We start from the raw sequence: 27,790 nt of genomic DNA on the forward strand, positions 1-27,790 counted from the left end.
TTGTGTGCTTGCGCCCACGCATCCATGAGACATTTTTTGGCATTAATGTCCAGTAGTATTAAACGAAAAATATGCATTTAGGGAATTACAACTCTGAACACAAAACTGCACTACAGAAATGTGACCTCGGAAATGAAAAAGGTAGCGGAAGAAAAATCTTTATAGTAATAATTAAATTAATCCCTTTACAATTATACTTTACTTATAAAAATCGCCAAACTCCGAAGAAAATTTTTTTTGGCTGTTTTAGGTTGCTTAATTCAGTCTATATGGAAAGCCGCATCCTTCCACAGGATTGTCAAAATAATGCTTCGAACTTGCAACGCGAAAACAACCAACTTTTTTTATCTCTCCAAAAGCAATAATGTATAATATTGGTTGGAATACTGACGGAACATCGTTTCGCAGCTAAAATGCGATTCGTCAATACGATAATGAAAAGGGTACGTTAGAACATCTCCTTTGCCACTGCCATGCTCTAAGCATGACTCGTTACAACTGCCTGGGATCGGTATATTTTTCATCTCTGAAGGATATTAAAAAGAAAAATTTAAACTTTTTATTAAGGGGATATATACAGTTAGAGCGAAAAAAAGCGAATTTTCCAGAATTTTTTCTGAGAAAACTTTTAAATTTATTGATCTAAAAATTTGTACACGTATTATGTTGTCTTTCAGCTGTATTTTAAGACTTAGTATTAGTAAAAATATTTATTTGGAAAGGAGCTACAGCTGGTCTGCTTGAGCTCCTCTCAAAAAAGACGTTTTCCCGTGACCACTATATCTCTGAACTGATGCTCTGAAATAAAAAAAACCAAACAGATTTCGTTAAAGTAATTTTAGATCTGGTAATTAATCAAAGGAATAAGCAAAATAAATTTTTTTGACAAAATGGCGGTTTCTCAAACAAAAAAATTGATGTTTGATCAAAATTTCGGCTTTAAATTATTTATATAAAAAAAAAATATTTATTGAAGAGAAAAAATCTTCGGTTAGTTACTAAAAAATGTACTTAAAAAGCTTATGTTAAAATTTAAGACCAATCGGCTTAGTCGTTTTCGAGTAATGTTGGTCACCGACTTTGAAAACACTATTTAGAGAAAAACCCGTTAAAGGTTTGAATAACACTTTCAAGCACTCTGAAACTCCTTTTCAAATTTGCGTGCAACTTCTAAAATATTCACCGGAACGATATTAAATTTTCTGTGTGTATTCTCAAATATATCTACTGTAAGAAAATAAAATAAAAAAATCGATTTTTTGAAAATTCTAACTGTATATAACCCCTTAAAGCTCGCCAAGAAATGTATCGCGAACTATGTTTAACACGACTCCATCATCACACTATGCATCCTAACCTAACCTAGAGCGGTTCATAAAACTAAGAATTTTTTGTTAAGCCTCGCTAGTGCTGAAGGGGGAACGTGGTGTTTAAAAAAAAAAAAAATTAAATAAAAAAACCATTTTTTTTTGTTTTGCATTTTCTTAAAGTAGACATATTCAAAAATATGTTAAATAAATTTTAACTTACAATCTTGAGAATTGCCGAAGTTATACCCAATATAATAAGTGCAAGTAGTGAGTTGCAACGGCCAATGAAAATTTTAAACGCGTTTTTCTCAACTTTTCTGAACACGGTGGCCTCGATTTCTCGAAGACTTATGAACCGATTTCATTTTTTTTTAACATTTGTACATGTATTGGCTACAGTTGTCCGTAGCCGTTTTTAGAAATTCCAAAAATTTTATTTTTTCAAGCCTTTCGAAAACGAAAAAAAGGGTAACAACACAATTTCATTTTTCAAACCTGCACCATTTTCTCAAAAAAAAAGAAATAAAAAAACCGACGATAGCCATTGATGTATAGAATACGAATTTTTTGGGGTTTTTGCTTTCAGATGATTTTTCACCGCTGTATCGTGGCCACCAGGGTGCCTCAGTTTTTTATGACGTCATGGCATTAATATTTATAACAATTGTAATTTTTAATAGTTTTTAATAAAAATTTGTGTCAGTATAGTTGAATATATGCTATATTAAATAAATTATAATTTGTCCGATCCTCAAATAATCATCCCTACTTATAAAAAAAAAATCATGAAAATCGCTTAATCGCTTCACGCGTTCGCAGTGGTTTTCCCCCTTAAATCTCATTGCTTAGGTGAAATTCGTGAGACTGAATAAAAAAAAAGATAGAAATAAATAAAAAACATTTCCTTCCACATACTGTTTGCATAAGTCTGCAAATATTGTGTGATTTTGCGAATTTTTTTTCGACCCACTCTAATGTGCCCACTTAGTCACTTAAGTGCTTTCACGGATTTTGCATAATTTTTACGCCACTTAGATGCATCGATGCTAAAACGAATAGATAAAAATTCATGTAATAGGATGTCAAGGTTATAAGTAAAAACGAATATCAGCGGATATTTTTTTTTGCGGAATTTGCAGGGAAATATACTCAATTTCGTCAGCAGCTTTAGGAAATATACTAAGCTTGCACTTTTTAGATTTTATTGCACAGATCTCAGTGAAGAAGTCAGCGGTGAGACTATATGTAGATGACAAGACAAGCGATACAATGACCATTGGGGTATGACTGGCAGCTCAAACTATCTCGTTCCTCGAACAATTTATATAATAGAAGTGGCATATAATAGAAGTGGTTGAGGGAATAGCAGTTATTCAGTGGAAATGCGTCTAATAAGATATAATATATTTTTGGTGTGAAATGATGTGAACCTGTGAACGAAGATCTCTACTTTTTCCGTCGACATCTTAACTGCCAACTGGGACAAGATTTCACTTTTGCTACATTTTTCAATATTATTTTATTTATTTATTTACAAGCGTGAAATAATAATAAAATTGTTCTTACACGTAAAAGAGGAGCACGCGCTGCCAGGACCTTTGATCGCTGATGTAAAATTAACAGGTCTTCCATGTAAAAGTAAGACCAGAAAATTTAAATAATTAAGACTAAAAGACTGGTAAAAATATAGAAACATGTAAGAGGAAAAACATCAAATCAATATTTTCAATTCTGATTTAACTATAAATTCTAATATTTTTGATATATTTTCTGAGGAAATAGTTCTAAACAGTGTAGAAGGTATTTGGTAATGGAAGATACGTTTTCTGATTTGTTCATAATGTGGGGGGCAGTCGTCGAGTAGATGGCAGACCGTTAAAGACGATGAGTGACAGTGTTGGCAGCATGGAGGGCTGGAACCACTGGAAACGGGTGGCGATTAAGTACCCTAGTCGTAGACGGTCAAATGATTTGATATCGTTACAATGGAAATTTAATAGCTAGTTTGGCTTTATCCTGTTTGGATTATTTGCGATATGATGGTGCGAATTGGATTCCTAAGTGACCATTTGTGTCTGATAGGGCCTGTGATATATACATTTGTATATACGTCTTTTTTCGAAATGTAGTCGAAAGTGAAAAGTGGTTCTTTCCTAGCAAGTTTAGGCCGTTGATTGTTCCCGCTAGATTGCTTCCTTTTATGCCTGCATGACCTGGAACGCACATGAGTTTTATGCGGTCGCTATTTTCTAAAGGCGACCGCCATAGACGAATGGGTTGGTGCGTGACTACCATTCGGAATTCACAGAGAACGTTGGTTCAAATATCGGTGAAAGACGAAAAATGAAGAAGAAGTTGTTTCTAATAGCGGTCGCCCCTCGGCAGGCAATGGCAAACCTTCGACAGTATTTCTGCCATGAAAAAGAGCTTCTCATAAAAAAGAAAGTGTGTGGTAGTTCACGGAACCCGCACGATTGAAGTGAAACTTCTTTTATCAACAAATCAATAATTTAACTATTATTTCAATATAATGCATGCAGAAGTCATGGAAAGCATGGAATGGAATTTTATTAAACAGAATTATTTATTTATTTTAATATAAAAAGAAATGAATTTATTGTACTCAATTACATTTGGTTCTCGGCATTGTCATTATCATTATTGGATTCGTTTTCCAAAAATGAAACAAGGGCTTTATGGTAACTGAAATACGTAAAAAATGATCTACATTCTAGTCTATCAAGGTATCGATGAAATACTGCATCAATGGTAGTTCCGCATCTTGTTGTTGGTACTACAAATTATCACTTATCGTACAACCGGAGGATTCCCTGTCACGGTGTTCAACAGTAGCTCTTAATTTTTTACGCTCCAAATACTCACGTTGCCGTTCAGCACCTGTTTTCGGTTTCCGTTTTTGTTGATTTGATGCCATATTTAACAGAAATCAATCAACAAAACAAAATATGTTTGTAAGATTTGCTCAAAACTACACACACACTCTATGACGCGTCTCGCGTTACTAATAATATTGTGTTTGGGATAACTGTCAACTGTTTCCACCGAAATGCGTTCGCAAAGTGTATGGTCTTTGGTATGGTAAACAGATTTATGATACATTATTTTGCGGCGACAGCACAGCGTGATAGCCCAGCGGCTAGCAATGTGGGCTTCCGATCCGAAATCCTTGGTTCGAATCACAAGAAAATTTTTTTTTTTTTTTTTATACATTTATTTCATTTTGTTTTATGATATGTTTATGAGCAGATTTTTTTCATGGCAGAAATACACTCGGAGGTTTGCCATTGCCTGCCGAGGGGCGACCGCTATTAGAAAAATGTTTTCATTAATTTTGCTTTCACCGAGATTCGAACCAACGACCTCTCTGTGAATTCCGAATGGTGATCACGCACCAACCCACTCGGCTACGGCGGCCGTCAATCAAATGTCATATCTACAAATTACATTCGATAAGAATGCAATAATAAACGACCGCATTACATTCACGACGACACGCCACGCCAGTCTTTTAACAGATGGCGCTGGCATAGCGTGAGTTTTACGTAGTTTAGCGTAGTTTTACTCCTCACAGCGTTTCATCCTTCGAGACAAAAGAAGTTTCACTTCAAAAATATCTGCCGCTTGGAGTCGGCTTGAAACTGTAGGTCCCTTCATTTGTGGAACAACATGAAGGTGCACGCCTCAAATAGGAGGAGGAGCTCGGCCAAACACCCAAAAATGGTGTACGCACCAATATAAATATATATATAATTTTTTTGCTAATAATTTGCTCCTGATATGTTTATTGTGTTCATTATCGAGTAAATGACTGATTTGCTATCCGTGCAAATTACTGGAATTCTCTTCGGCGTAGTTCTGGATAGAAAAATTCTTTCAGCATTTTCAAATACCGTGTAACCGTAACGGTGTGACCATTTTCTTCAAAAAAATAAGGCCCGACGATACAGCGTGAAGAAACCGCACACCACACTGTCACGCGAAGAGGATGCAATTCCGTCTCGTGGAGTATCTGTGGGTTAGAAGTACTCCATATTCGACAATTTTGTTTGTTCACATTGCCGTTTAAATCGAAATGGGCCTCATCAGACATGAAAAGGCAGTTTAACATGTTTTGGTCTTCTTCCACCATTTGCAGGATCTTCTGGCAAAATTCCAAGCGAATCGGCAAGTCTACTGCATTCAGTTTGTTAACCATTTGAATTTTGTAGGGAAATAAGTCTAAATCTTTGTGCATTATTGTTTGCAAAGACTGTCGGCTGACACCAAGTTGAACAGATAAGCTTCTTGTTGAAACCCTTGGATTGCTTTGTATAGCTGCAGCTACAGTAGCGATCGTTTCCTCCGTCCGAACTGGTGGGTTTCGATGATAAGGCCTTCTTGCGACTGTTCCTTGCTCAGCAAAATTATTCACCAGTCTCATTATGGTCCATCTGCTCGGGGGATCGCCGCCAAACATCCGCCTGTACTCTCTCTGTACCAAAACTACGGACTCCAGTGCGTGATAGCGGCGGACTATCCAAATTCTTGTTTGCGTGTCCCAGTTATCCATTTTAATAAATTTTAAAGATCAATCTGCAAATTAAAACAAAAATGGAACAGATAACTTAAAAAGAAAAAAAGTTGTTTAATTTTTTTTTGGTAGCGGCTTTCATCAGCCACCCTGTATTAGTATCAATTATTGACCTATCGGTGAAAATTAAGCTCCATTCGGGAAGCAGAGGAGTTGTGACTTCTGCAAAAATATGTAGGTAAGCACTGGTGCTGGTGTTATTTTTGCCATATTTCGCTAAGTTTAATATAAAACTAGATTCTTTCATCAATCAGGGCGGATACAGTTCATTCTGGCGAAGTGAAGTGGAAGTGATACTAATCACTCTGGCGTAATCGATGCGCATTGTAGTTGTCGATTTGCGACGTTCGGTCTTACTTTGTTGAAGCTCGCCTACTACTGCTTCGTATAAAGCGCTGGTGTAGCAAAGAAATAGCTTAGATATAAGTTTCTTTATATTCGTCATGAATCTCTCTTCAATTGTGGGGATGGCGGCTTTCGTCAGTATAAAATTTGTTGGTGATTTAGGCACCAGCAATATTAACTAAATATAAAAAAATTGTAATGCAAGCAACTAATTTTTAAATTGTACTCAAATTGCGTTCTGAGGGATGTGAGATCTTAGCATGTTTTATATGACACTTTAGTGATTGCTATAGAGAAAATTCAAAGACGAGATAAGTTGATTTGTCAAAATTCTACAGATATTCTGCAAACATAAAATAACATTAGCTTTCATAGAGAAGGGCAACAAATTTATATGAGAGGGAACCAGATAAATCTCACCAAATATCGAACTAGTCCTTATTGATCGCCCAACCATACGTTCAGCAGTGGGCATAAAAAGCAGAATACTATTATTAGGCATGATAAGAGAAAGGGCTAAGGACGATCTATAGAATGCAAAGTTGCACGTTCCGAGCTCGTTGTGTCGTCAGGTTTCATGCATAAACAAATAAAAGGAAGAGGAAGAGTAGGCGAAAGCAACAGAAACTACCAAACACAAGAAATTATACACACACACACCTCCTTGTCACGGCGTTATCCGCATAAAAACGGGGAAAATATGCATTTGGAGAATTTATATTAATTTGGGCCTTCACAATTTTTCACGCGTCACTTCGTTTTCATTACTTTATTTAACTTAAATTTCACAAACCACAATATTACCAAGCGATTCACTGAATTTTCATTTGAATTTCTCTTCGTTTTGTAATGGAAAGGAGCCTGACGTCAGGCTTGTGAAAATCTCGCGAAAAATAAACAAACGGTTTTGGGAAGCTGCCACCTCCACTATTTAATTCACCTTGAGATGAGGTCTTGGTTTAACTTTTAATCGTCGTTAACGCCGAAAAACACTTCTTGATCTTCTTGTTTCTGCCACATATTACCATTATTGTGAGAAGTAACCGGGTTCAAAACCCGCTATGGGTATGAAACACCAAAATTTATGGAAAAGCTTTTTCATAAAAGTGGTTGCCCCTCCACACGTAATGAGAGGTGGCCCAGTGCTTGTCAGTTTATATACTCCAGCGGTCCAGTACGACGCCAATTCTGAAAATTATTAATCTTCTGATGGGATACATATATTATACATATACATATACATATACATATGCACTTTTATGTACTTGCATTATCACGAAAAAAATCGAAAATCACCATTGCGGTACAATCAAAACTACTTTGGCAACCACTGGGTTAAATTACTTGTAACATATGAATATTTATAATGTTCATTAAACTTTAGTGCCCGTCCGACCATTTGCCACTGCAGTCTATCGCAGAAATAATCACCGCAACGCGCGAAAACGCATTGCACGAAGCAGGTGGCACAGCATTGCAACGCACACCAAATTGGGCACAGCTGCTTTGCCATTGACTTAGTTTCGAATTTGTGAAACGGCGTGACCCGGTGTGGCAAGACAGTTTGCGCATGCGCCACACATTAAAGCGTACACTTTGAACGCATCAAGTGGCGTAGCATAGCAATTTATTGCTTTATTGCCTGACTCGTTGTTCGCGCGGCTGTGTTATGCCATATGATGTCATATTGCTGTCATTAAGAGCGAAAGAGAGAGAGAGAGAGAAAAAAAATAGAAAAACAGGAGAAACTCTGGTATCAGTGGCAGTAGCTGTCGTAGCTGTAAAAACGTGCAACCTCGCCTGATAGTTGGCTTGCTGCTGTTGCTACTAATTTCAGCCGGCCGTTTATAAGCATTGCCCACGTACAACGCTAAGTGTTAAGTATTTAGTTATGTTTTCTATTTTTTTATTTGGGAGTAGCTTTACTGCTGTATGACTACGCAAACAATTCCATTTGCACTGGCCTTTATTAAGAGCAAATTATTTATGTGTAACTATAATTTTCGGTACTTTATCTCACAGTTTGTCTATTTATGATCTGATCTGACCTGTTGTGATATGTTTGTGAGTCGAAAATTCAAAGGTTGAACTCCAAAACATTTAATACCGAAATAGCAAGAAAATATCGATATTAAAATAAACTAAAAGTAAAAACAAAAAATTTAATTTCGAAAAACGAAAAAAGTGTCGAAATTAAAAATGTGGAAACCTAAAAATAACGCAAAATGCGCTTCAAAAATACAACCCTCACCTTTGTGAAAAACGCCATTTACAGTATTGGTGGTGCTTATCCCCTCATTTCGGCACTCGAAGTGTAACCAATTATAAAATCCATAAATTTAGTTTGGAAAATTACGTTTATTCAATTCAAAGCAAAAAATGTGTGAAAATAATACAAAATTAAGAATCAATTTACTTTTGCTCGATATGACCACCTTTCGCCTTGACTACGGCCTTGAGATGGTCCAGAAACGAGTCACAAGCTGCCCGAATGTGACTTGCAGGTATTTTGGCCTACTCGCGGACAATGGCTTTTTTCAGCGCCTCGAAACTCGTGAATCTTTTAGTTCGGACTTTGTTCTCCAAAGGGGTCAAACAAACCCTATAGTTTCGGGAGTTTACGAGTTGATCAATTTGAAAAATTTTCCTCTCAGAAAACACAATGTGCGGAAATTGATCGTTTTCGGCCAAGCAAAGCAACTCTTTCGCTCTTGCTACGGTCATATATTTTCAGTTATTTCGCCATTTGATTGGCACTTCGTCGGAGATTTCGCTCAAGTCGTTTCTTCACTTTTTGAACCATTTCACATGATGTTGTAGTCATCTCTATGCCTTTTCGCGATGCTACTAGTATGATTGTAACGAGTAATAGTTAGGTTAGGTTAGATTAGGTAGTGATGGTTGCCCAGAAAGTGAGCCCACTTGAACGAAAGAAGTTTGGTTCATCCTCTATGATACCATTGCAAGAGGTTCCAAAGGGGTGAAGGAAAAAGGAAGAAAGGGAAAGGGATGGGGAGGGGTGAGTATTTGTGGACTATGAATGGTGACTAATTTGCTGTTGTGTTAGCCTCTTTATGCTGCTGATGAAGTTCATCAGATTTTTGATATCAAGACTTGCTATATCAGCAGGCGCAGAAAGGAAGTGAGAACCAAAATGCTTGAATCTTAGTCCCGCGAGAGCTGGGCAGCTAAGGAGCAGGTGCTGAGATGATTCCACCTCATCCTCTATACAGTTGACGCAAAAAGGACTCGAAGCAATTCGGAGTCTCACGGTATGTAAGTATACCCCGCAGTCAGTGGCCCGTGAGGAGGCCCACGAAATTTGAGAGATGAGATTTTGTCATCCTCAGAATATCCCTGGAACGCCTCCTATCCAAACGTGGCAAGAAGGACTTTGCGACCTTACACGTTCGTGTACTTGCCCAGCGCTCGCTGAATTGGTGCAAAGCCCATCCTTCTAAGAGTAGAACGCAGGTTGCCAAGGGGATCCCGACCCTATCCTTTCGCGGGCACACTACCTCACAGGTCCCTTGTCTGGTCAGCTCGTCGGCTTCGCAGTTTCCAGCACTATCACTGTGACCAGGTACCCAAATTATCTTTATATCAAAGAATTCTGATGCAATCGAGAGAGAGACCAGGCATTCCCTGACCTGTTTCGAATGCACCATAATAGAGCCTAGGGCCCTAATTGCCGCTTGGCTATCGTAGTAAATATTTACCTTCTTAACAGTTATTACGCAAGTAAGTAGCCAGTCAGTTGCTTCTTTAATTGCGGCCACCTCTGCTTGGAACACACTGCAGTGATCCTGTAGCCTGAATTTGAGTTTGATGGGGAGCTCTTAGCAGAATACTGCTCCTCCAACCCTACTCGCTCGTGCCGAGCTCACCAATAATCGCAAGTTGTGATTTCCCAGCTAAATGCAATCACACTCTTGCGCTTGAAATTAATTACTGATTTTCCTTTTCCACCTTTACTCTCGGCCAAATGCTTCTCCGCGCTTGTAAACAATACTCTGGACTGTCATTTAGTCAACTAACAGACAGCTGATGCTCGTGCATCAGATGCGCTAGCAGTCTGAAATTGGTTGCACTTCGAGTGCTGGGCCCTATACATAATGTTGTTGTTGGCCTAGTGCCACCACCTCTAATGAAGTCGCCTTAATTAAAAATGATAATAACTTAAAATTCAATAAAATTATTCAGAAAATAAATTGATTGAGTGAAAATATTTTATAAAAAATTGGATCTTTCGCAGAATGCGCCAGAGAAAGCCGTTTGATGCACCCAGTACCCTTGGTAATAAATCAAAGCTGAAGGGCTTCCTCCAATACACTTCTTCATCGCAGCTCTGCGTTCATTCCATCAGCAAGTGGACCGTTTTCCGACCAGAATTTAAACACTATCCTCAAGTTTTTTAGCCCAATGCAATGTTTTTTTGTTTCTTTTAGTTGCACGGCACTGCACGCCAATTCTGATAACTTTTCATGGTTTTAGTAAACGGCCGGTCAAAATCAATTATTCCAACATTAAGCCTCTGCATAACTGGAGGCTTTATTCGTTCGCTAATACCTCCAACGCATTAACAGAAATACCTCTCGCACGCGCACCAACAACAATTACCCAAAAACCGCAATCTACAAAATATAAGCATTTACTTACACATACACGTACATACAAATGTTATTGTTGTTAATGCTGCAACGAAAATTACATATATATTTAGAATAGCGTTTCAAATATTTCCCCTTCAATTGCAATTTCATTTTCAATTTCAAATTTCAATTGCATGTTTTAAATGATTGCTTCGAAATTGATTGGCTGCTATTGCTGCTAATACAATGTTGCTGCCGCTGCTTTACTGCAAATGGAAAATACACCGATGACTGCGAACCGACAACCGACAACCACCAATGGCATATAAATCCACCACTACCACTGCAACTATCTACTGTGTGCGGCATGTGTACTTGTCCGCTTGGTGGCACGCATTCATATTTGGCAATGGCGCATACAGGAATTAACCACAAACGAGACCAGCATTGCGCTGACGAATTTGGAGCCGCACGCATTGTATCGGATTATGGTGGTGACGCGCGGACGATTTGGCACAGCGTTGCCATCTTCAATGTTGCTGATCAATACGACCGACGATGAGAATGGTGAGTTTGGCTTAGTATAGAAAATAAATAAAAATAAATAAAGCGCACTTACATACATATGCTACCCTGTAGGAACACGAAGTGATTGGACACTTTTGCGCTGCAACTAAGTAGTTCTCATTCCAATTTTTTCAAGTAGGATTTTATTCAATTTTCCACTAGGAAATATCAAAGATATGAATACGAATGTGAATAGTTGGCAAATAAAGCTTTTACAAAATTAAATCTCTACTCTACAACTTTCTTCTTCTGCTTCTTCTTTTTCTGTGACTCTCACAAATCAAAATTTGTGGCAAGATCAAACATGCCGCCAGTTTTTTATTTAACTACAATAAAAAAAACAATAATAGTCTTACTAACTATGCAGTTATAAATGGGATCTAAGAGTTTGTTTTGGTTTTGAGTGATGGAAATTTTGATTTTGAGCCTTTTGCACTTCCATTGTTAACACCATGTAACTCAAAACTGAATGGAACAAACAGCGAAATAGGTTCTTTAGCGTGAAATGTCACCATGACAAAGAGCATAAACTTTAAATTGTCTGATCGATACTTTACGAGATGTCGGTCGCTACAGCCATCTACTATTGTCTTCAAAATAATGGATTTTTTTCCTCCCAAACTAATATATAAGTATATATTAGGGTGGGTTACTTTTTATGGAACTATGTTTTTTGTTTAGAACAGTTTTTCCATAAGAAACAGATACAGTAGAGCATAGCTTTAAAGTCAACTTCAACCCATGCAAAGGAGTCCCGGTGGTCTAGAGCTCGAAAACTTAGGGTATTTTCAGGAATTTCTTTTTCATAAAAAAATTGAAAAACGATATTTACAATTTCTAGGATTTTTATTTATTTACTAACTGTACCCGGCGCGCGTTGCTACGCAACAACTAAAATAAATCTAAAAAAAATAACTTTAAAGAAAAATTAGTACACAAATATTCAATTCATTCTAAACCATTTTATTGATTTTGTTTATTTCGAAATAATTGTGATATTACTAAGTTTAGTTTCAATTCGATGTTTATTGAAGTGCTGTGGGATACACAATATTTCTTGTTTTTCCATCTGGCGCATAGACGAATAAAGCAGCAGGTTTTCCAACCCGTGAGCAAGCCACGTAGAGCTGTCCATGTGAGAAGCATGGGTTCTCCAAATTTAATCCACACGCTTGTAACGATTGTCCTTGTGCTTTGTTAATAGTCATTGCGAAAGCGAGTCGCACCGGGAACTATAAACGTTTGAATTCGAATGGCATATCTGTCGGGATCATTGGGATACGTGGCAACAGTACGTCTTCACCTTTGAATTTTCCAGTCAAAATTGTTGAATCGATAACATTGTTCATCATTTTCTTGACTGAGAGACTGGTTCCGTTGCAAAGTCGTGGTGGATTTGTGTTTCGAAGAAGAATGATGGGTACGCCAATTTTCAATGTAAGACCGTGCAGCGAAAAGCTTTTTGCACCAATTCGTCGATGCTTTCTGTGATCTTACAGAAGTTTGCTGGCAGGGTGCTACATTATGTAGATTCATCATTTCCATTCGCCCATTTCCAATATCCGATAATTGTTTTGCAAAATTTCCAGCCGAAGCATCCCGTTGTAGTTGTACACGCATGTTAATTTTCAAAGTAAATTTCTGTAAATGACGCCATAGAACTGATGATTTAAGAATGCATTAAGTTCATCAGCGGGTGTTGAACGTGGTATAATGGGCAGTGCTTGTCGAAAATCACCAGACAATAAAATGAGTGCGCCACCGAAGATCCGTCTGCTTTCTCTCAAATCTGAAAAAAAAAATTTAATTTTAATAATTTAAAAAATGGCGCTGAAGTTGACCCTCCCGTAAAATTTGACTTGGACGGTGTGGTCCATTTTGGCTCTTCCATTTATCTGAAACACAAAAACCCCAAAAATAATTAATCAGTATGACTGTAGCTATGTTCCGTACTAGAATAAGGGAAAACAATTTCAAAAAAAGGCGCGGTTTTGAATTTGACACTCTAAAAATCTATTTTTTTCAATTTCTTAATCAAAAAAATATGAAATAATTGAAATAATAATATGATTCTAGTACGGGCGATAGTCATTGATGTTGTGAACAACATATTAAAATTTCAGACGATTCGGTTGAATAGCTTTTTTTTGTCAAAGAAGACTTTAAGCAGATTCAGAATGCTGACCTCGATACTGCAACGAAGAGAGGAAGAGTCCAAGATGATTTTGAGCTAAAAATGTTGGAGAAGTTCCCAACAAATTTTTGGTTTGGCGAGCCATCTGCCTATTTGGTGTTTTTTTTTGTGCTGGGTGAGTTAGGGTTGAAAATACATTCGCACTTACAGCGACCGTCATCTACTACGTTGAATAGTGTGACCACTAAAAAATCCCTCCTCCCCTTTTGGGGAGACTTCTTTCTGCGAACTACTTTCTGCATTACTTCGGAAGCTCCCAGAACGGCGTTCATGTAGTGGACTAGTTCTTTTTATCCTTTTGACATATGGAGGTCTTATGTCATTGATAGTCTCAATTGCTCTGCTGTTTGATGCAAGTGGACCATAGGAAGCATGCGATATCAAATTGGTTAGTACTGTCTTATTTCCATCTGATATCGTCGTGAGTCAAACAGTTAGCGCCTCCTTACTCAAGAGTTCCTGCCTACATCGGAGGTACTGTATGATTTTTGTTGCATATGTATTAACAGCATTCTAGTTATGGATTGATGCACACACGGCTGGTATCCGATTGTTCATCTGCAACGGTAGTCCAAGTAGCACGTCCATTGTTTGATTCTCGTCGCGAAAACGGTCAAATGGAAACATGTTCTGCATCTTCGTTCGTGGTGAAGAAATGTGGCAATAGAGGTGGTCTGCCAGCTTAAAACGGTGGAGATACGACCGAAAGAATTAGGTATAAGCCTATGAGTCCAACGCCCGTTGACTGGTAGATCTCATCTATGTCGCCATTCTTCTATGGATTGAAGGCGTTCTGCAACTTTTTCTCCTTTAATAGACTTGCTCCCTGTTTGTCATACAGATGACTAATTTCGCGTGGATGTATATCCATAGGGAGGCGGTCCTGTGTAAGCAAGGGGATTTTAGTGCATTCTGTCGTAACACCTGTGCTACGTGTTATACGTTAGATGGTTTAGCTTTCGCCCAAATGGGAGCAGCATAGAGAATAACAGAATCTACCACCGTTGACAAGAGGCGTCTTCTTGCACTTTGTGCACCCCCGATATTTGGCAGAATTCTTGTGAATGCTCCGTTTACTGCAGCAGCTTCGGAGTTCGCAGTAATTCGATGCTGCCTAAAATTGAGTTGTGCATCAATCAAGACATCCAGGCACTTAATTACCCCTTGCGACAGTATTTCGTTACCGCCAATCCGCAGTTCCATCTGCTTCCTCCTTTTGCGTGCAGTAACGAGAACCGCTTCCGTTTTTTGGGCTGTCAGCATAAGTCCCGCATCCCATAGCCAATGTTGTATTTTTGCTGCTGCATCACTACATTTCTGCCAGTGTAGTTTCAAAAGCAAAACGTTCATTCATTCCCACGGGCATTAAAAACCAAGAAATGTTGTTGAAGGAGTATTTGCCAAAACATTTGCTGTCATTCACAAAACAACATAAAGGCTCAGTTCAGTTCTTGCCCAATTTAGCATCGTGTCGTTACAGCCGCCATGCCGTCAACTGGTATGAAAATCACGGGGTAAATATTGTTCAAAAGAACCACAACCCACCAAACAAATAATTGCGATCCATTGAAAAATTTTAATAGAAAATATTGGGTAATTATTAAAAGAAAATTGCTACAAATTAAAAAAAGAAAATAAATTAAAAATGAGCAGCAGTTTAAAATGAATTGGCAGAGAGCGGCAGATTCCGTACCAAAAGAAAATGCCCATCAGCTAATGAGAGCAGTTAAATCTATATTGCGCCTTTTTGTTTATAACAAAGAGAATTTACATGAGTTTTTTGTTTAACATAGTACGCTTAATAAAGAAGAAAATTAAATAAAAATCGTTTCAATAGTTTATAGAAATTTGATGTTGTAACGATTTTCGTTCGACCAATATTTTTCGTGTCCATTCTTCGTTGGGCAAAAAGTAACATTCATAGCACGAAAAATATATGTATATTATATTTATGATATATATAATTGGCGCATACACCCTTTTTGGGTGTTGAGCCGAGCTCCTCCTCCTGTTTGTGGTGTGTGCTTCTTGATGTTGTTCCACAAATGGGGGGACCTACAGTTTCAAGCCATCTCCGAATGGCAGATATTTTTATGAGGAGCTTTTTTCGTGGCAAAAATACATTCAGAGGTTTGCCATTGCCTGTCGAGGGGCGACCGCTATTAGAAAAAACGTTTTCTTAATTTTGGTGTTTCACCGAGATTCGAACCTACGTTCTCTCTGTGAATTCCGAATAGTAGTCACGCACCAATCCATTCGGCTACGGCGGTCTCCATATTAACTGCAGACCAATATTATTATATTTTATATTATATATATATATATATATATTACTATATTTAGCTTCTTTCAAAATTGGGCGCAGGAAAATGACTTTAGATCCATGCTCTTGCCGAATTTTTCCTTATAACTTGATATAATTTATTGTATGCTCTTTGAAGCACATTTGAAATATATTCATTGGATTCTGCAGTACAGCAGCCTGTTCAGACCGAAGAACAATTAACTATTCTGTAGCTTATTTGACGATAACTCAAGTACTTCAAAAAAAAATGTAGACGCTTCATTTTATTTGCTCACCTTTTTCCTGCACGGTAATAATACTGCACAACGTATTAGATTACGTATATAAATGCTCTCGCACACATATGCAATTATTTATAAGCTGATCAAATGCGGTCGGCATTTGACATTGGCTATCTTTTTGTGCTATTTTGCGTATTTTTGGAAATTTGATTTTATTTTCGTTAATCCAAGCTTGATTTTAATTTGGTATTTTACTTTGCCACATCTACATACATTCACATAATTACAAATTTTCCATTTAATTTATAGCTAAATTCAGCAATAATACCTTTGGCGCCCCCTCGCCACCGCATTCGCTATCGATTACATCACATAGCGCGACCTGGATGCAACTGACTTGGCAGCCACCAGAGTATTCGCATCCACATGAGAAGATTACCTACAGGTGAGTGCAAACGGATGGGTGAATATAAATAATTAATGAAATGCTTAAAAAAAACGGTAAATAGAGTAATTGAATTGAGTTGCGGTGCTTTCGTATTGAAATTTTTTAGAATGGAAATCTATGTGCATAATTGAATGGATGGCTGATTAGAAAGATGCATTAACAAATTGTAAAGGAGTGAATGAAATTTTGGCTATTTTGCGGAAATTGTACTGAGTTTTAGGCAAATTTAAGGTGATAAGCCACTGCAGAGTTTTAGAGAAATTTTTAATTAATTTATTTGCATGAGAACTTATAATAAATAGTTAATCCAATAAAGATAAGCGGTGGTTACTAGGGCCTTCGGCTATATAGAAATAAATTTTTTGCCTAAATGCGTTGTTATTGCGTTAATGTCAATGGTAGGAAAGATATATTCAAAGTATTAGTATGGGAGAAATATCTCAAAGATGCCGTCTTTCGCTGTTGATGCGAGAAAACCCCTTTTTGCTCGAACAATTTTTGAATGATTTTTTGCAAAAATTTTTAATTTTTCTATTGAGAATGCACTGTTTTCGAAAAACTTCATATAAAAAACAAAACAAAAGCAGAGTCGAAAAAAAATTTTTTTGTGCAGTATATCCTTAGAAGAAGTCTTAATCGAAGAAAAGATGTAGAACGGCCATTTTCTTTCATATTAGGAATAAAAAATGCAATAATTTATTATATTAAGGGGTAACACCACTCTACACGCGTAAAATAAACACGATTTTTAAAGAATTTTTTTGTATAGAAAGAAAGGGAAAACAATCACTCTGATTTGGAAAGTTATTACTTATATACTAAAATCAAAACTACAAAATTTGATCGAAAAATTTTACAAAATGGCGGTATTGGAGACATTTTTGTAATGTGGTTTCTCTTGAAGGAGCTCCGCGGCACGCAGCACAGAGGGTGCAAATTTTAATCTGGAACAAAGAAACATTTTTTTTCTTAATCTAGATAAGAATAGCTAGAGAAACACGTAGGGGATTTAAAAAATATTTATTTTTGTGGAATTAGCAAGCATTTGAAGGAAAAAACTCTATTTTGGACTAAAAAAACGGCATTTAAATAATTATAACAATAGTTTAAATTAATCTATCGAAAAACCCCTACGCTCTTCTCTTAAGAAGGTTATTATACAGACGTAGTGAAAAACCCGATTAAAACTATTGTATTAAAAATTGTTTGAGTTATGCTGCGTGCCAATTTCAGAAAACGTGTTTTGAGAAAAACGCGTTTAAAGTTTGGAAATTTGGAGAAGTCGTTAGGTAGCAGTCACTAACGCTTGGTTAAAAGCTTAAAATATTTATGAAATAGACTTCGGTAACGTATAAAACTTTTTGTTCTGTATTTTAAAAGGTTCAAAGAATTTTTTAAGCTTATAAAAAAAAAAATCAATTTTTTGAAATTTCTACAGTGGTGTTATCCCTTAATTGACTTATGAAATTTATCGAATAGTTGCTACTAGGCAGGTTCGCAATTTCGACGTTGCGTCTCTTGACGATACGCAGATCCATCAAAAAATTCCCAGAGGTCCTCTGCAATATAATGCAAAACGCTTTGCATGATGTAAGCAGGTGGGTTCAATTGATTGGTCTTGGGGTAAATCTCAACAAAACAGAACTAATTATTTTCACCAGAAAACACAGGATACCCGTTCCAAGCTGCCCCATCCTTGATGAAATCACACCCTCAGTCGGGGAAGATGCAAGCTATCTAGGACTTATATTGGATAGGAAGCTTTCGTGAAAACAAACGATAAATAATGAAGTAAAGAAAGCAGCCACAGCCCTTCCATACATACATAAGAATTGCAGGAGCAAAATGGGGCTCACAACCTCTAAAATAGTACACTGGCTATCAACAGCAGTAGTAAGACCAATCATAACATACGGTATCTTGGTTTGGTGGCCAACACTTGTAAAAAAACTATGGTAAAACGTTTAGAAAGTATTTAAAGGGGTGCTAGTCTCTGCATAAGCGGGCCACTAAAGACTACGCCTATGACAGCGATGAATGTCATGCACGATTGAGGTCTACAGCAAACAACTGGCGCCGAAATCGGCACTTAGGTTAAAGAATCTTTTTACTTAGCCACTAACAGGGAGAGTCACGTGAAAGAGCTTTCGCTGCTGACACTATTTTTGTGTTCGCTCCAGTAATATACTGGTGATTTGAAGGTGTATATGTGAGGTCTCGATCATAGTGGTTGACATTCGTGTGAACTGTAAAGATCCTTTTTTATCTGACGTCAAAAATGTTTACATTCGTCCCGACAAAACAGCATTTGTGAGAAGTCGTGCTTCATTAGTACCTTTTAAAGAAAAGTGCAGCTGAAACGGGTCGTATATAAATCAGTATTTACGGTAATTACGCTCCTTCCAAAGTGTCAATTTCGACGTGAGTGATAAAGATCGCGAAGGGGCACCGAAAAAATTCGAAGATAGTCAACTACAACAAGTATTGGATGAAGACGCATGTCGAGGAGGTAGCAAGATAGAAAGCAAGAAAGAAAGGGTGCCACATCAATTGAAGGAGGGGATATCGAGAGACGTTTGGTAACATGTGAGATGCTGCTTGAACGACAGAAAAGAAAAGGTTTTCTGCATCGAATCGTCACTGGTGACGAAAAATTGGACTATAATGATAACCCTAAGCGTCAAAAATGTTGGAGCGTGCCAGGTGAACCAGGTCCATCGGCAGCAAAAAAAAAAAAAATGCATGCGTCAAAGGTTATGCTGAGCATCTAGAGGAATCAGAAGGGTGTCATCTATTATGAACTCCTTAAACCATCAGAAACCATCACTGACGATCATTGCCTACTGCAGCTAATGCGTTTTGAATCGAGATCTCAAAGAAAAGCGGCCGGAATGGGACGGTAGACATGACTAACTGATTTTGCTGCATGATATCGTCAGACCACACCTTGCTAAATCGGTCCAGAAATATTCAGAGGGACTGAATTTGGAAATCTTGCACCACTTGCGGTGTTTCCCAGGCATTGCAACTTCGGATTACCATCTGTTCCGATCAATGCAGGCAGCCCTTATTGAAGAGCTGTTCACTTCTTACGAGAGCATCGCACAGTTGCTCAATGCATGGATCGAGTACAAAAAACACGAATTTTTCGTCACAGGAATCCGTATGCTGCCTGAAAGATGAAGTAAAGTTGTAGCTTCTAATGGAAATTCTTCATTATTTGTAACTTTGGCTAAGGAAGGACGGGAACTTATTCCCATATATGTATAATTGGCGCGTGCACCCTTTTTGGGTGTTTGGCCGAGCTCCTCCTCCTATTTGTGTTGTGCGTCTTGATGTGGTTTCACAAATGGAGGGACCTACAGTTTCAAGCCGACTCCGAACGGCAGATATTTTTATGAGGAGCTTTTTCATGGCAGAAATACACTCGGAGGTTTGCCATTGCCTGCCGAGGGGCGACCGCTGTTAGAAAAATGTTTTTCTTAATTTTGGTGTTTCACCGAGATTCGAACCGACGTTCGCTCTAAGAATTCCGAATGGTAGTCCCGCACTAACCCATTCTGCTACGGCGGCAGCCACTTATTCCCATACCCTATATAATTTCAACATTGGCGGGAAAAATATTAAAAAAAAAAATCAGCAAGATTTTTCGTCCGCTTCAAACATTCAGTTTATTGCACCAACATTTAAGAAGCTGTATGACTGCTTACCGTAAATTTTTGTAGAAAATCTAAGTAATACCGCGAAGTTGCGATTTAAAGTTTACAGAATTTACGTAATTTTTAAACAATATTTTTAAACTAGATTTGTATGGTTTTTGTTAGACACTGAACTGTACTTTTATACAAAAATAATCAACACGCACAGAAACAAGAAAAGTGGTCAATTTTTGCTGCCAATTATTGCAGGCTGAATATGCCTCAAAATTTACAAAAATTTCACAGTCCTTGTTATGACTCAAAGATATCCTTCGCTTCGCTTAAATACACCTTGAACCCTAAGAGCCTAATTCTATTTAAAAAAAATTCTGGTAATCAACAGGATTCCGTTCATCTCGACGAAAATCTTAAGTCGACGCGTTCAACCCGTTCAGTTCACTTACTGCATAAGAGCTTCAATTCATAAAAATATGAGTGCCCGTGCTTTATAAGGACACTATTCCGTTATTATGCACAGTGGATCGAAATTAATTGCTCCACCAGACTGATTGAGTGAGTGATTGATGGAGTTTTATAGCACGCTGGACGAGGCTATGTTATAATTTCAACTATCGCTGCCGCCGAGCCCAGTTGCTTAGCCTAGAATTTTAAATTATTTTCAATATAAATCATAATTTCTGTTTTACTTTTTCATGTTAAATTATTTTCAATTTCATAACTCATAATTTTTGTTTTACTTTTTCATTTACTCCTGAATCTTAGAATCTACCACAAACCAATGAAATCGGACAAGTTCAACAAAATCGAGACTAAAGTTGCATGGCTGCGTATGAGCAACCTGAAACCCAGCTCCCAACATATACTCTACGTTGAAGCTATAGGTGAGCACGCAACTTCTCTGCCCTCCGAGACGCTTGTGGCATGGACCGATCCAGCTTTGCCTGCCTTTGTTGATGTAAGTGGAGATTAAAGGAGTACAATTCAAAATCTATGTTCTTCATAATCTCTCTTTTTTGCAGCCACCCACTGTTCATCCGGCAGACAATATACCAGAAGGTGGTTCAATGACTATACTCTGCTTGGCTCTGGGCAATCCAGCGCCCACCATTTCACTCTACGTTGGTGGTCATTTGGTGCGTCAAGACACTTCAAGGCACATGGTCACCGTTATACACAATGTCAGCGCCGATATGGAGCATATCTCCTGCTATGCAGACAATGGCTATGGTGTGCCCATGCAGGCCGCAAGAAGAGTCAATATTTGCTGTGAGTATTCAAAAAAACAAAAAAAAAAAACACAAATTTATAAATTTCATCTAAATATTTTACTTACCTAAATTCATTTTTATCTCACTTTCCTGCAGATGCACCCAAAATTACTGCTGCGGGCATTACTGTCGCTTCGTTGGGCGATGAAGTCGAGCTGCGCTGCGCAGTCGACGCGAAACCTACACCAAAGACTATTTTCTGGCGTGATCACGACGGCCGCGTACCAGTCATACAGGATGGCCACTTTGATATCTCCACTAAAATGAATGAATCGCATCCCAATTTGTATACAATGTCACTGCGCATCAGCAAAATGCAGGCAGTCGATGTCGGTGACTATTTCTGTCATGCCGAGAATGCGTTCGGCTCCTCAACGACGCCCGTTTCCGTACGTATACGTACCACACCTGCGCTTGGGCGCAACGTCTCCGAATGCTGTCGTCAAATGAACGTTTCGCTGGCCTGCCGTGCCGCCTGTAGTTACTATGTGGACATTGAAGCCATCGCCGATAAGCCGGAGTGTATTGTGGACTTTGATAAGCTGATGAAATGTGCCGCAGACGGTTCGGATCATCGTAGTTGCTGTGCCGATGCGAATATACCACGAAAATGTTTGAATTGGTGTCGTGGTGATACGGTGAGATCGAAGGAGATCTGCAGTTTACAGTATGCGCGCACGATCGTTGGCTGCTTTGAGATGAACAGAGATAAACTGCCCGGACCGCCGGAGAATATTGCAATCAGCGTAGTGTCCGATAGTGAAGTGATGATTAGGTGAGTATATGAATCACAACGTTTGGTGGTTACATTTGGATTGGAAAATGATAGATGTATTGAAATGTGGAACATTTTGAAAGGCTGCATCATTTTAGAGCAAGAACTGCTTAACCCTGAGGGTTGAATATCTATCTATGTATATTCAAAATGTGTATATATCGAAAAAATATGAGTGAAATTATTGCTTTGTGTAATTCTGAGCTTGCATTGAATCAGATGGTAATCAGATCTACCAGCCAGAGATCATTTCACACAGAAATAATGCATCTCTGACTAGAAGTTAAACTGCGCATACGCGCTAAGCTCGTTACTATACGATATTTGATAATATATAATACCTGTTAATGGTGTATGTGAGGTTATATCTAAGATATAAAGCATCAACTAAGTCATAGCTGATCATATATTGAAAATAGAATAACACAAAAAGAGCGCTCATCTAGCTTTAGGGTAGACCTGGTCACTTGTGAAGTAGAAAATAAATAAATAAAAATTAGGTACCACTGGATGGCACCACGTCATGCTGATGAAAATTACAAAATATCGGTAGTTATGTACAACAAAACATCAGAAATCAAACCTCGTTCCCGTAAGAAGTCAGATATTAAGGGTTTTGTAATAAGATGTGTTATTTTGATATTCAAAGAAAAATGCTATTTTTTAAGATAAATGATCGGATGCTTATTTCATTACTCGTATAAAGAGGAAGGTATGCCATTAATAGTGAAAAATAACATCAGGCAAATGACCACCACGACCACGCATACAGGACAAATTTTTATGAAATTGTCCATAACCGAATTGCAAAGCGGCTGTCCTATGTCCTCGATAGCTTCACGAATTCCATCTTTGTGGTCTTGAATCGACCCTGGGCTGTTGGTGTAGGCCTTTTCTATTACGTGGCCCCAAAGAAAAAAGTCACAAGGTGTTAAATCACAAGATCTCGGTGGCCAATTGTGATCACCTCTTCGAGAGATAACACGGACCGGAAACTTTTCCCATTAAAAGATCAATGGTTTCGTTGCTTGTGGGGCACGTAGCGCCATCTTGTTGAAAATAAACGTTGTCCAGTTCAATACCATCCAATTCCGGTTACAAAAAATCGTTAATCATCTCTCGATAGCGCAATCCATTCACCTGTAACACCTGTTCTTGGAAAACCATTTATAACTATTTGGTTTTGTGAGCTTTAGTGCTCAATTCGACAAAGAGAACGCGATGCTCTACCAGGGTCAAGTTCAGTCGATCTGCTTTTTGTAGCTCCACTACGCTGTCTTCCAACTCCGCGGTGCTTGTAAGCTTGGACTGGATTCCTCAAGTTCCATCTCAGGTCTGTAGCTGTGTGTGAGCAAATTGAGTAGCAGCCAGATAGGACCGCGATAATTTAACAAATGACCATCCTACTAAGAGTGAGTAGAGATTTGTGCGTGCGGCAGCTCAGTTTGTTAAAATTGTGCAGTTGCTTGGCAAGTGAGTTCCGCGCGCTCCACAATTTTTGAAAACTTTTACAATTTTGTAGGTTGCACAGATGCCAGTAACCAAATGATGAGCGGACATCTTGGCCTTCCATCCAAGAGATTGGCGATATTTAATCTCTCAATTTTGATGATAGGAGGTTTTGTGTTGTGGGTCGCGTAGGTTCAACCAAAACTCTTCGGTAATGACAGAGAATATTTACGCACAAGAATTATTTAGCTTCAGCGAGATTTAGAGTGATTACATTGATTGGCCGGAAAACCGCTCACAAGATTACTCAGGCTGAAGCACACTTCTGTGTGGTTTGGGTGATTGGTTGTGACGTGCGTCTTGATGTTGTTCCACAAATGGTAGGGCCTACAGTTCCAAGCTGACTCTGAACACAGATATTTTTTATGAAGAGCTTTTCCATGGCAGAAATACAATCGGAGGGTTACCATTGCCTGCCGAGAGGCGAGAGCTGTTAGAAAATACATTTTCTTGATTTTGGTGTTTCACGGAGATTCGAAACTACGTACTCCGTATGGGAGTATCGCACAAATCCATCTGGGTACGGCAAGTGCTTGGGGAGAGATATATTTTTTGGACCACGTCCGTTGAAGTCGTTAACGTTTTTGACTTCGGTATACCATTCGGCCCATTTATTAATGAACTTCTCCGACTTCTTCAAATGTTTTACTGCAGATGTACGTGACATTTTTAGACCTTTATGGTGTGTACACAGGAACTCTGTTTAAAATCGTTTTTCATGCGCGGAAGCAATTTTCTGAAAGCAACGTAGATAGATGAAATGATGGAAGTGAAAGTCTGGCACGCCTCAAGTACCACAGCCAGAGCTGTTGATATAATGGAGAAGATTAATGGGATTTAGGTTTGCGCACTGCTCTAGACTGTCGAACAAAGGGATACTCATCGTCTAGCTGCCAAACCCGGAGATTTACAGAAAAAATGTTCAACAGTCTCCTTCTCGGAAAGATCCCCACAGCTTCTGCAATGGGGGTTAAATGGTAAATCTAGCTTTTTCGCGTATGTGCCAATCGTCCAGTGACCAGTAAACATAGTCTATGAACACTCCAAAGGACTTTCTGCGACCTTCGTATATCGTATTGGGCCCAAAGGGTTTTCGAAATAGCGCATGAAGAAATGGAGCTCCATCTTTTCTGCACTTTCCTGAGAAATAATTTGTACAGTTCCCCTTTAACAACTATCAGCGGGATGCCGATGACCGGATAAAAGGTCCCTGAGGCCAATCCAGTTCCTTTCCTGGCAAGCTTATCAGCAATTTTATTGCCCTCTATGTTCCTATGTCCTGGAACCCAAATCAGAGAAATGTTACCTGCACACCCAAGAGATTTGATCTCCTCTTTACAGGAGTTTACTACTTTCGTTCTGCAAAAGGAACGTAAGCTTGCTAAATTTCTCACAAATCTAACAAGTTGCGCAAAGGTTGCAAATAGGTTACAACTTTCTCATATATCATAGTACATTTCTCCATACTTTAAACCTATTTTTAAATCGTCTTTTGAAATTTGAGCTCATTACGTCAGAAACCTTCTGAACATTGTAATCTGATTCTTGGTTTTGATAGTAAATCAAATTTTTTCAGGCCTAATTTATATTATTTTTAACCAAGTTTTTAGGAAGATTAGGTTTGATCAAATCTGGTTCGCAATAGGTATGTTTAATACGTCTAATATTTAAATGAAATGTTATTGTTAAAAAGTGTATTATATTTTATTTATATTTTAATATCTGTTTTGCTTTTCATTGCTTTGTGCTCGCTTAGCTGGGATCCACCACAAAAGAACCCCAATGTTGTCGAGGGTTATCGGATATTTTATCACGAGGCAGCCATACTCTCACCCGACTCCAGTGAGTCTAGCGGCGATGGCATGGGCTATAATGTGACAAACATACAAAATACGACCGAAATAAGGCGCATCGATGTGAAGGAGCCCACGGTGAATATTGATGGCTTGAAGAAGGATGTACTGTACGAGTTGGTGGTGAAAGCTGGCAATTCCTTTGGTGAGAACAAACACACACAGATGTTTATTTAAAAGTAGTAGTAAAAGTAGCAGTAATCCATACATTTATATGAATACATATATACGCATGTACAACAATAAAAAGGCTAACAATAAAATGCGATTAATTTTCATATTGTTGCCATTCTCCTCTGCTTTCAGGCGCCAGCGTACTCACCGATCCAGTGAAATTCACACTCGGCGATCATCATGTCACCTCGGCGACAACATATTCGAATGCTGTCGGCACCATCAGTGGCATTGTGGCGAGCATTTTGGCTGTTCTACTAGCTGCAGCAGCCATTGTATTCTATCGGCGTCATCGTGCACATAACGGTAAGGCCGGCAATGGTGTGGCATTCGAGAATCCAACGTACACGCGAGGGCTGGAGCAAGTGCAGGTAAGTGCGGGAATGTGTGGGGAAGAGGGTGGAATTGGAACATTTTAGTACGAATATTTACTTACGCTTAGTAGTAGTAGAACTTTAGACGAACGTGTGCATGTGTGAGTAGTTATGTATGAGCGGGAAGAAATATTTGTGGTTTAGGGTTGCAGTGGCAGAGAATAGATGGCGTAGAAGCGGGCAAATTGAGTGCAATTAAATTTTAAGAAGGATGCAAAGAGGAGATAAATTGTGGCTCTAGGAAAGAATTTATGTAACTGTGGTCAGCAGTGACTACCTAAGGCAACTTTCGAAAGAATTGAGTTCTACTAGCAAAAATATTTACTAAGATGTCTTCCTTGTACTTGATAAAAACAGCTATTGGTGAAAGTATACTCGCTTAACATATTGGTCTTTGTGTGACATATATATATAGGTGGCGCAAAATTAATCACTCTATCGGAAAATTTATAATTTTTGCAAGTCAATACTTGACTCTTGCGAATTAGACAGCTGCAGTACGCAAACAGACAAGCACTGGTGTGCGTCAAAGTCAAAATAAAAAAATTCCATCATTCAAATCTTTCTTCTTCTTCTTAAGTGGTGACATGGGTTTCGTCGGTTAAAAAATGGCCTATTTTCAATATTTTTTTTCTATGTAAAAAATTATTTATTTAATTCAAACTTTTTTCTGTCATAGATACGTATTTACAGAATAATTTCAGAAATTTTGAAAAAAAAAATTAAAACTCCTCCATTGTGACGTCATTTCCGGTGGACGCTCGAAAAAAGGTGCGTCCGCGTTGTCAGCATAACTCCTGACAGGATCATCAAAAATGAAAAAACAAAAATAAGTCTTTTAGTTAAGACCATAAACTCGTACTTGAACGAAGGAAAGAAAAAAAACAGTAAAAATTGGAATTTTGGCGGATATTTTTCCAAAAAAATTAAAATTTCGGTTAAATTTGCTTGACATTTTGTTTTTTTTTTCAATAGTTCTAATTGACAAAAAAAAAATCTTTCATCCAAGCACGAGTAAATTGTATCTCGAACACTTGTGTAAAATTTTATCAAGATCGGTTGAGTAGTTTTCGAGAACGTTTGACGACCGAGTTTTAAAACACGGTTTCGAGAAAAACGCGTTTAAAGTTTTGAGTAACATAAAAGTGGCTTGGAGCGTACACCTTTCAAAGGCTATATCTCCAAAACTATTATTCGGATCGACTTGAAAAGTTAGAATGATATTCTTAAGATATTGTAGAAATTAATAAACCAAAAACAAAAATCGATTTTTTGAACCCACGAAACCCATGTAACCCCTTAAGGCACCTTTCTGGTCTAGAGACGTGAAAATTGAAGGGTTTGAAAATTGAAGAAAAACAATCGGTATCAATTGAAAATCGTTTTTATTCATAAGATCAATTCTGAGAAACATATGTACAAGGAGGCACAGTTTCGAGAAAAACACGGGGCGTAGTACTCCAAACTGGTTTCGTCTAAACTACAACGAATTTGAGTATACAAATTTGCAAGTATATTTTTGAAAGTATAAACTATCATAGCATGAAAAAAATGGATTTTTTCGAAATTTTAGACCAGAAAGTTATTTTTCTTTCTCAAAATCTT

General features: G+C 38.1%; 1 protein-coding gene across 4 annotated transcripts in view; it reads left to right on the top strand.

The window, feature by feature from the left end:
- LOC129242600 (Ig-like and fibronectin type-III domain-containing protein 2) overlaps positions 1–27,790 on the top strand; it is a 101,787-nt gene that overhangs the window by 29,932 nt on the left and 44,065 nt on the right. For all 4 annotated transcript variants that reach the window (XM_054879341.1, XM_054879343.1, XM_054879342.1 and 1 more), the window contains exons 9-15: positions 11,261–11,405; positions 16,435–16,570; positions 20,995–21,187; positions 21,252–21,498; positions 21,597–22,275; positions 25,541–25,782; positions 25,944–26,182. In XM_054879341.1, the coding sequence (XP_054735316.1) occupies positions 11,261–11,405; positions 16,435–16,570; positions 20,995–21,187; positions 21,252–21,498; positions 21,597–22,275; positions 25,541–25,782; positions 25,944–26,182 (1,881 nt within the window). The remainder of the gene's footprint in view (positions 1–11,260; positions 11,406–16,434; positions 16,571–20,994; positions 21,188–21,251; positions 21,499–21,596; positions 22,276–25,540; positions 25,783–25,943; positions 26,183–27,790) is intronic.

The sequence above is a fragment of the Anastrepha obliqua genome, chromosome 3 (genome assembly GCF_027943255.1).
Source record: "Anastrepha obliqua isolate idAnaObli1 chromosome 3, idAnaObli1_1.0, whole genome shotgun sequence".
In the NCBI taxonomy this organism is placed as follows: domain Eukaryota; kingdom Metazoa; phylum Arthropoda; class Insecta; order Diptera; family Tephritidae; genus Anastrepha; species Anastrepha obliqua.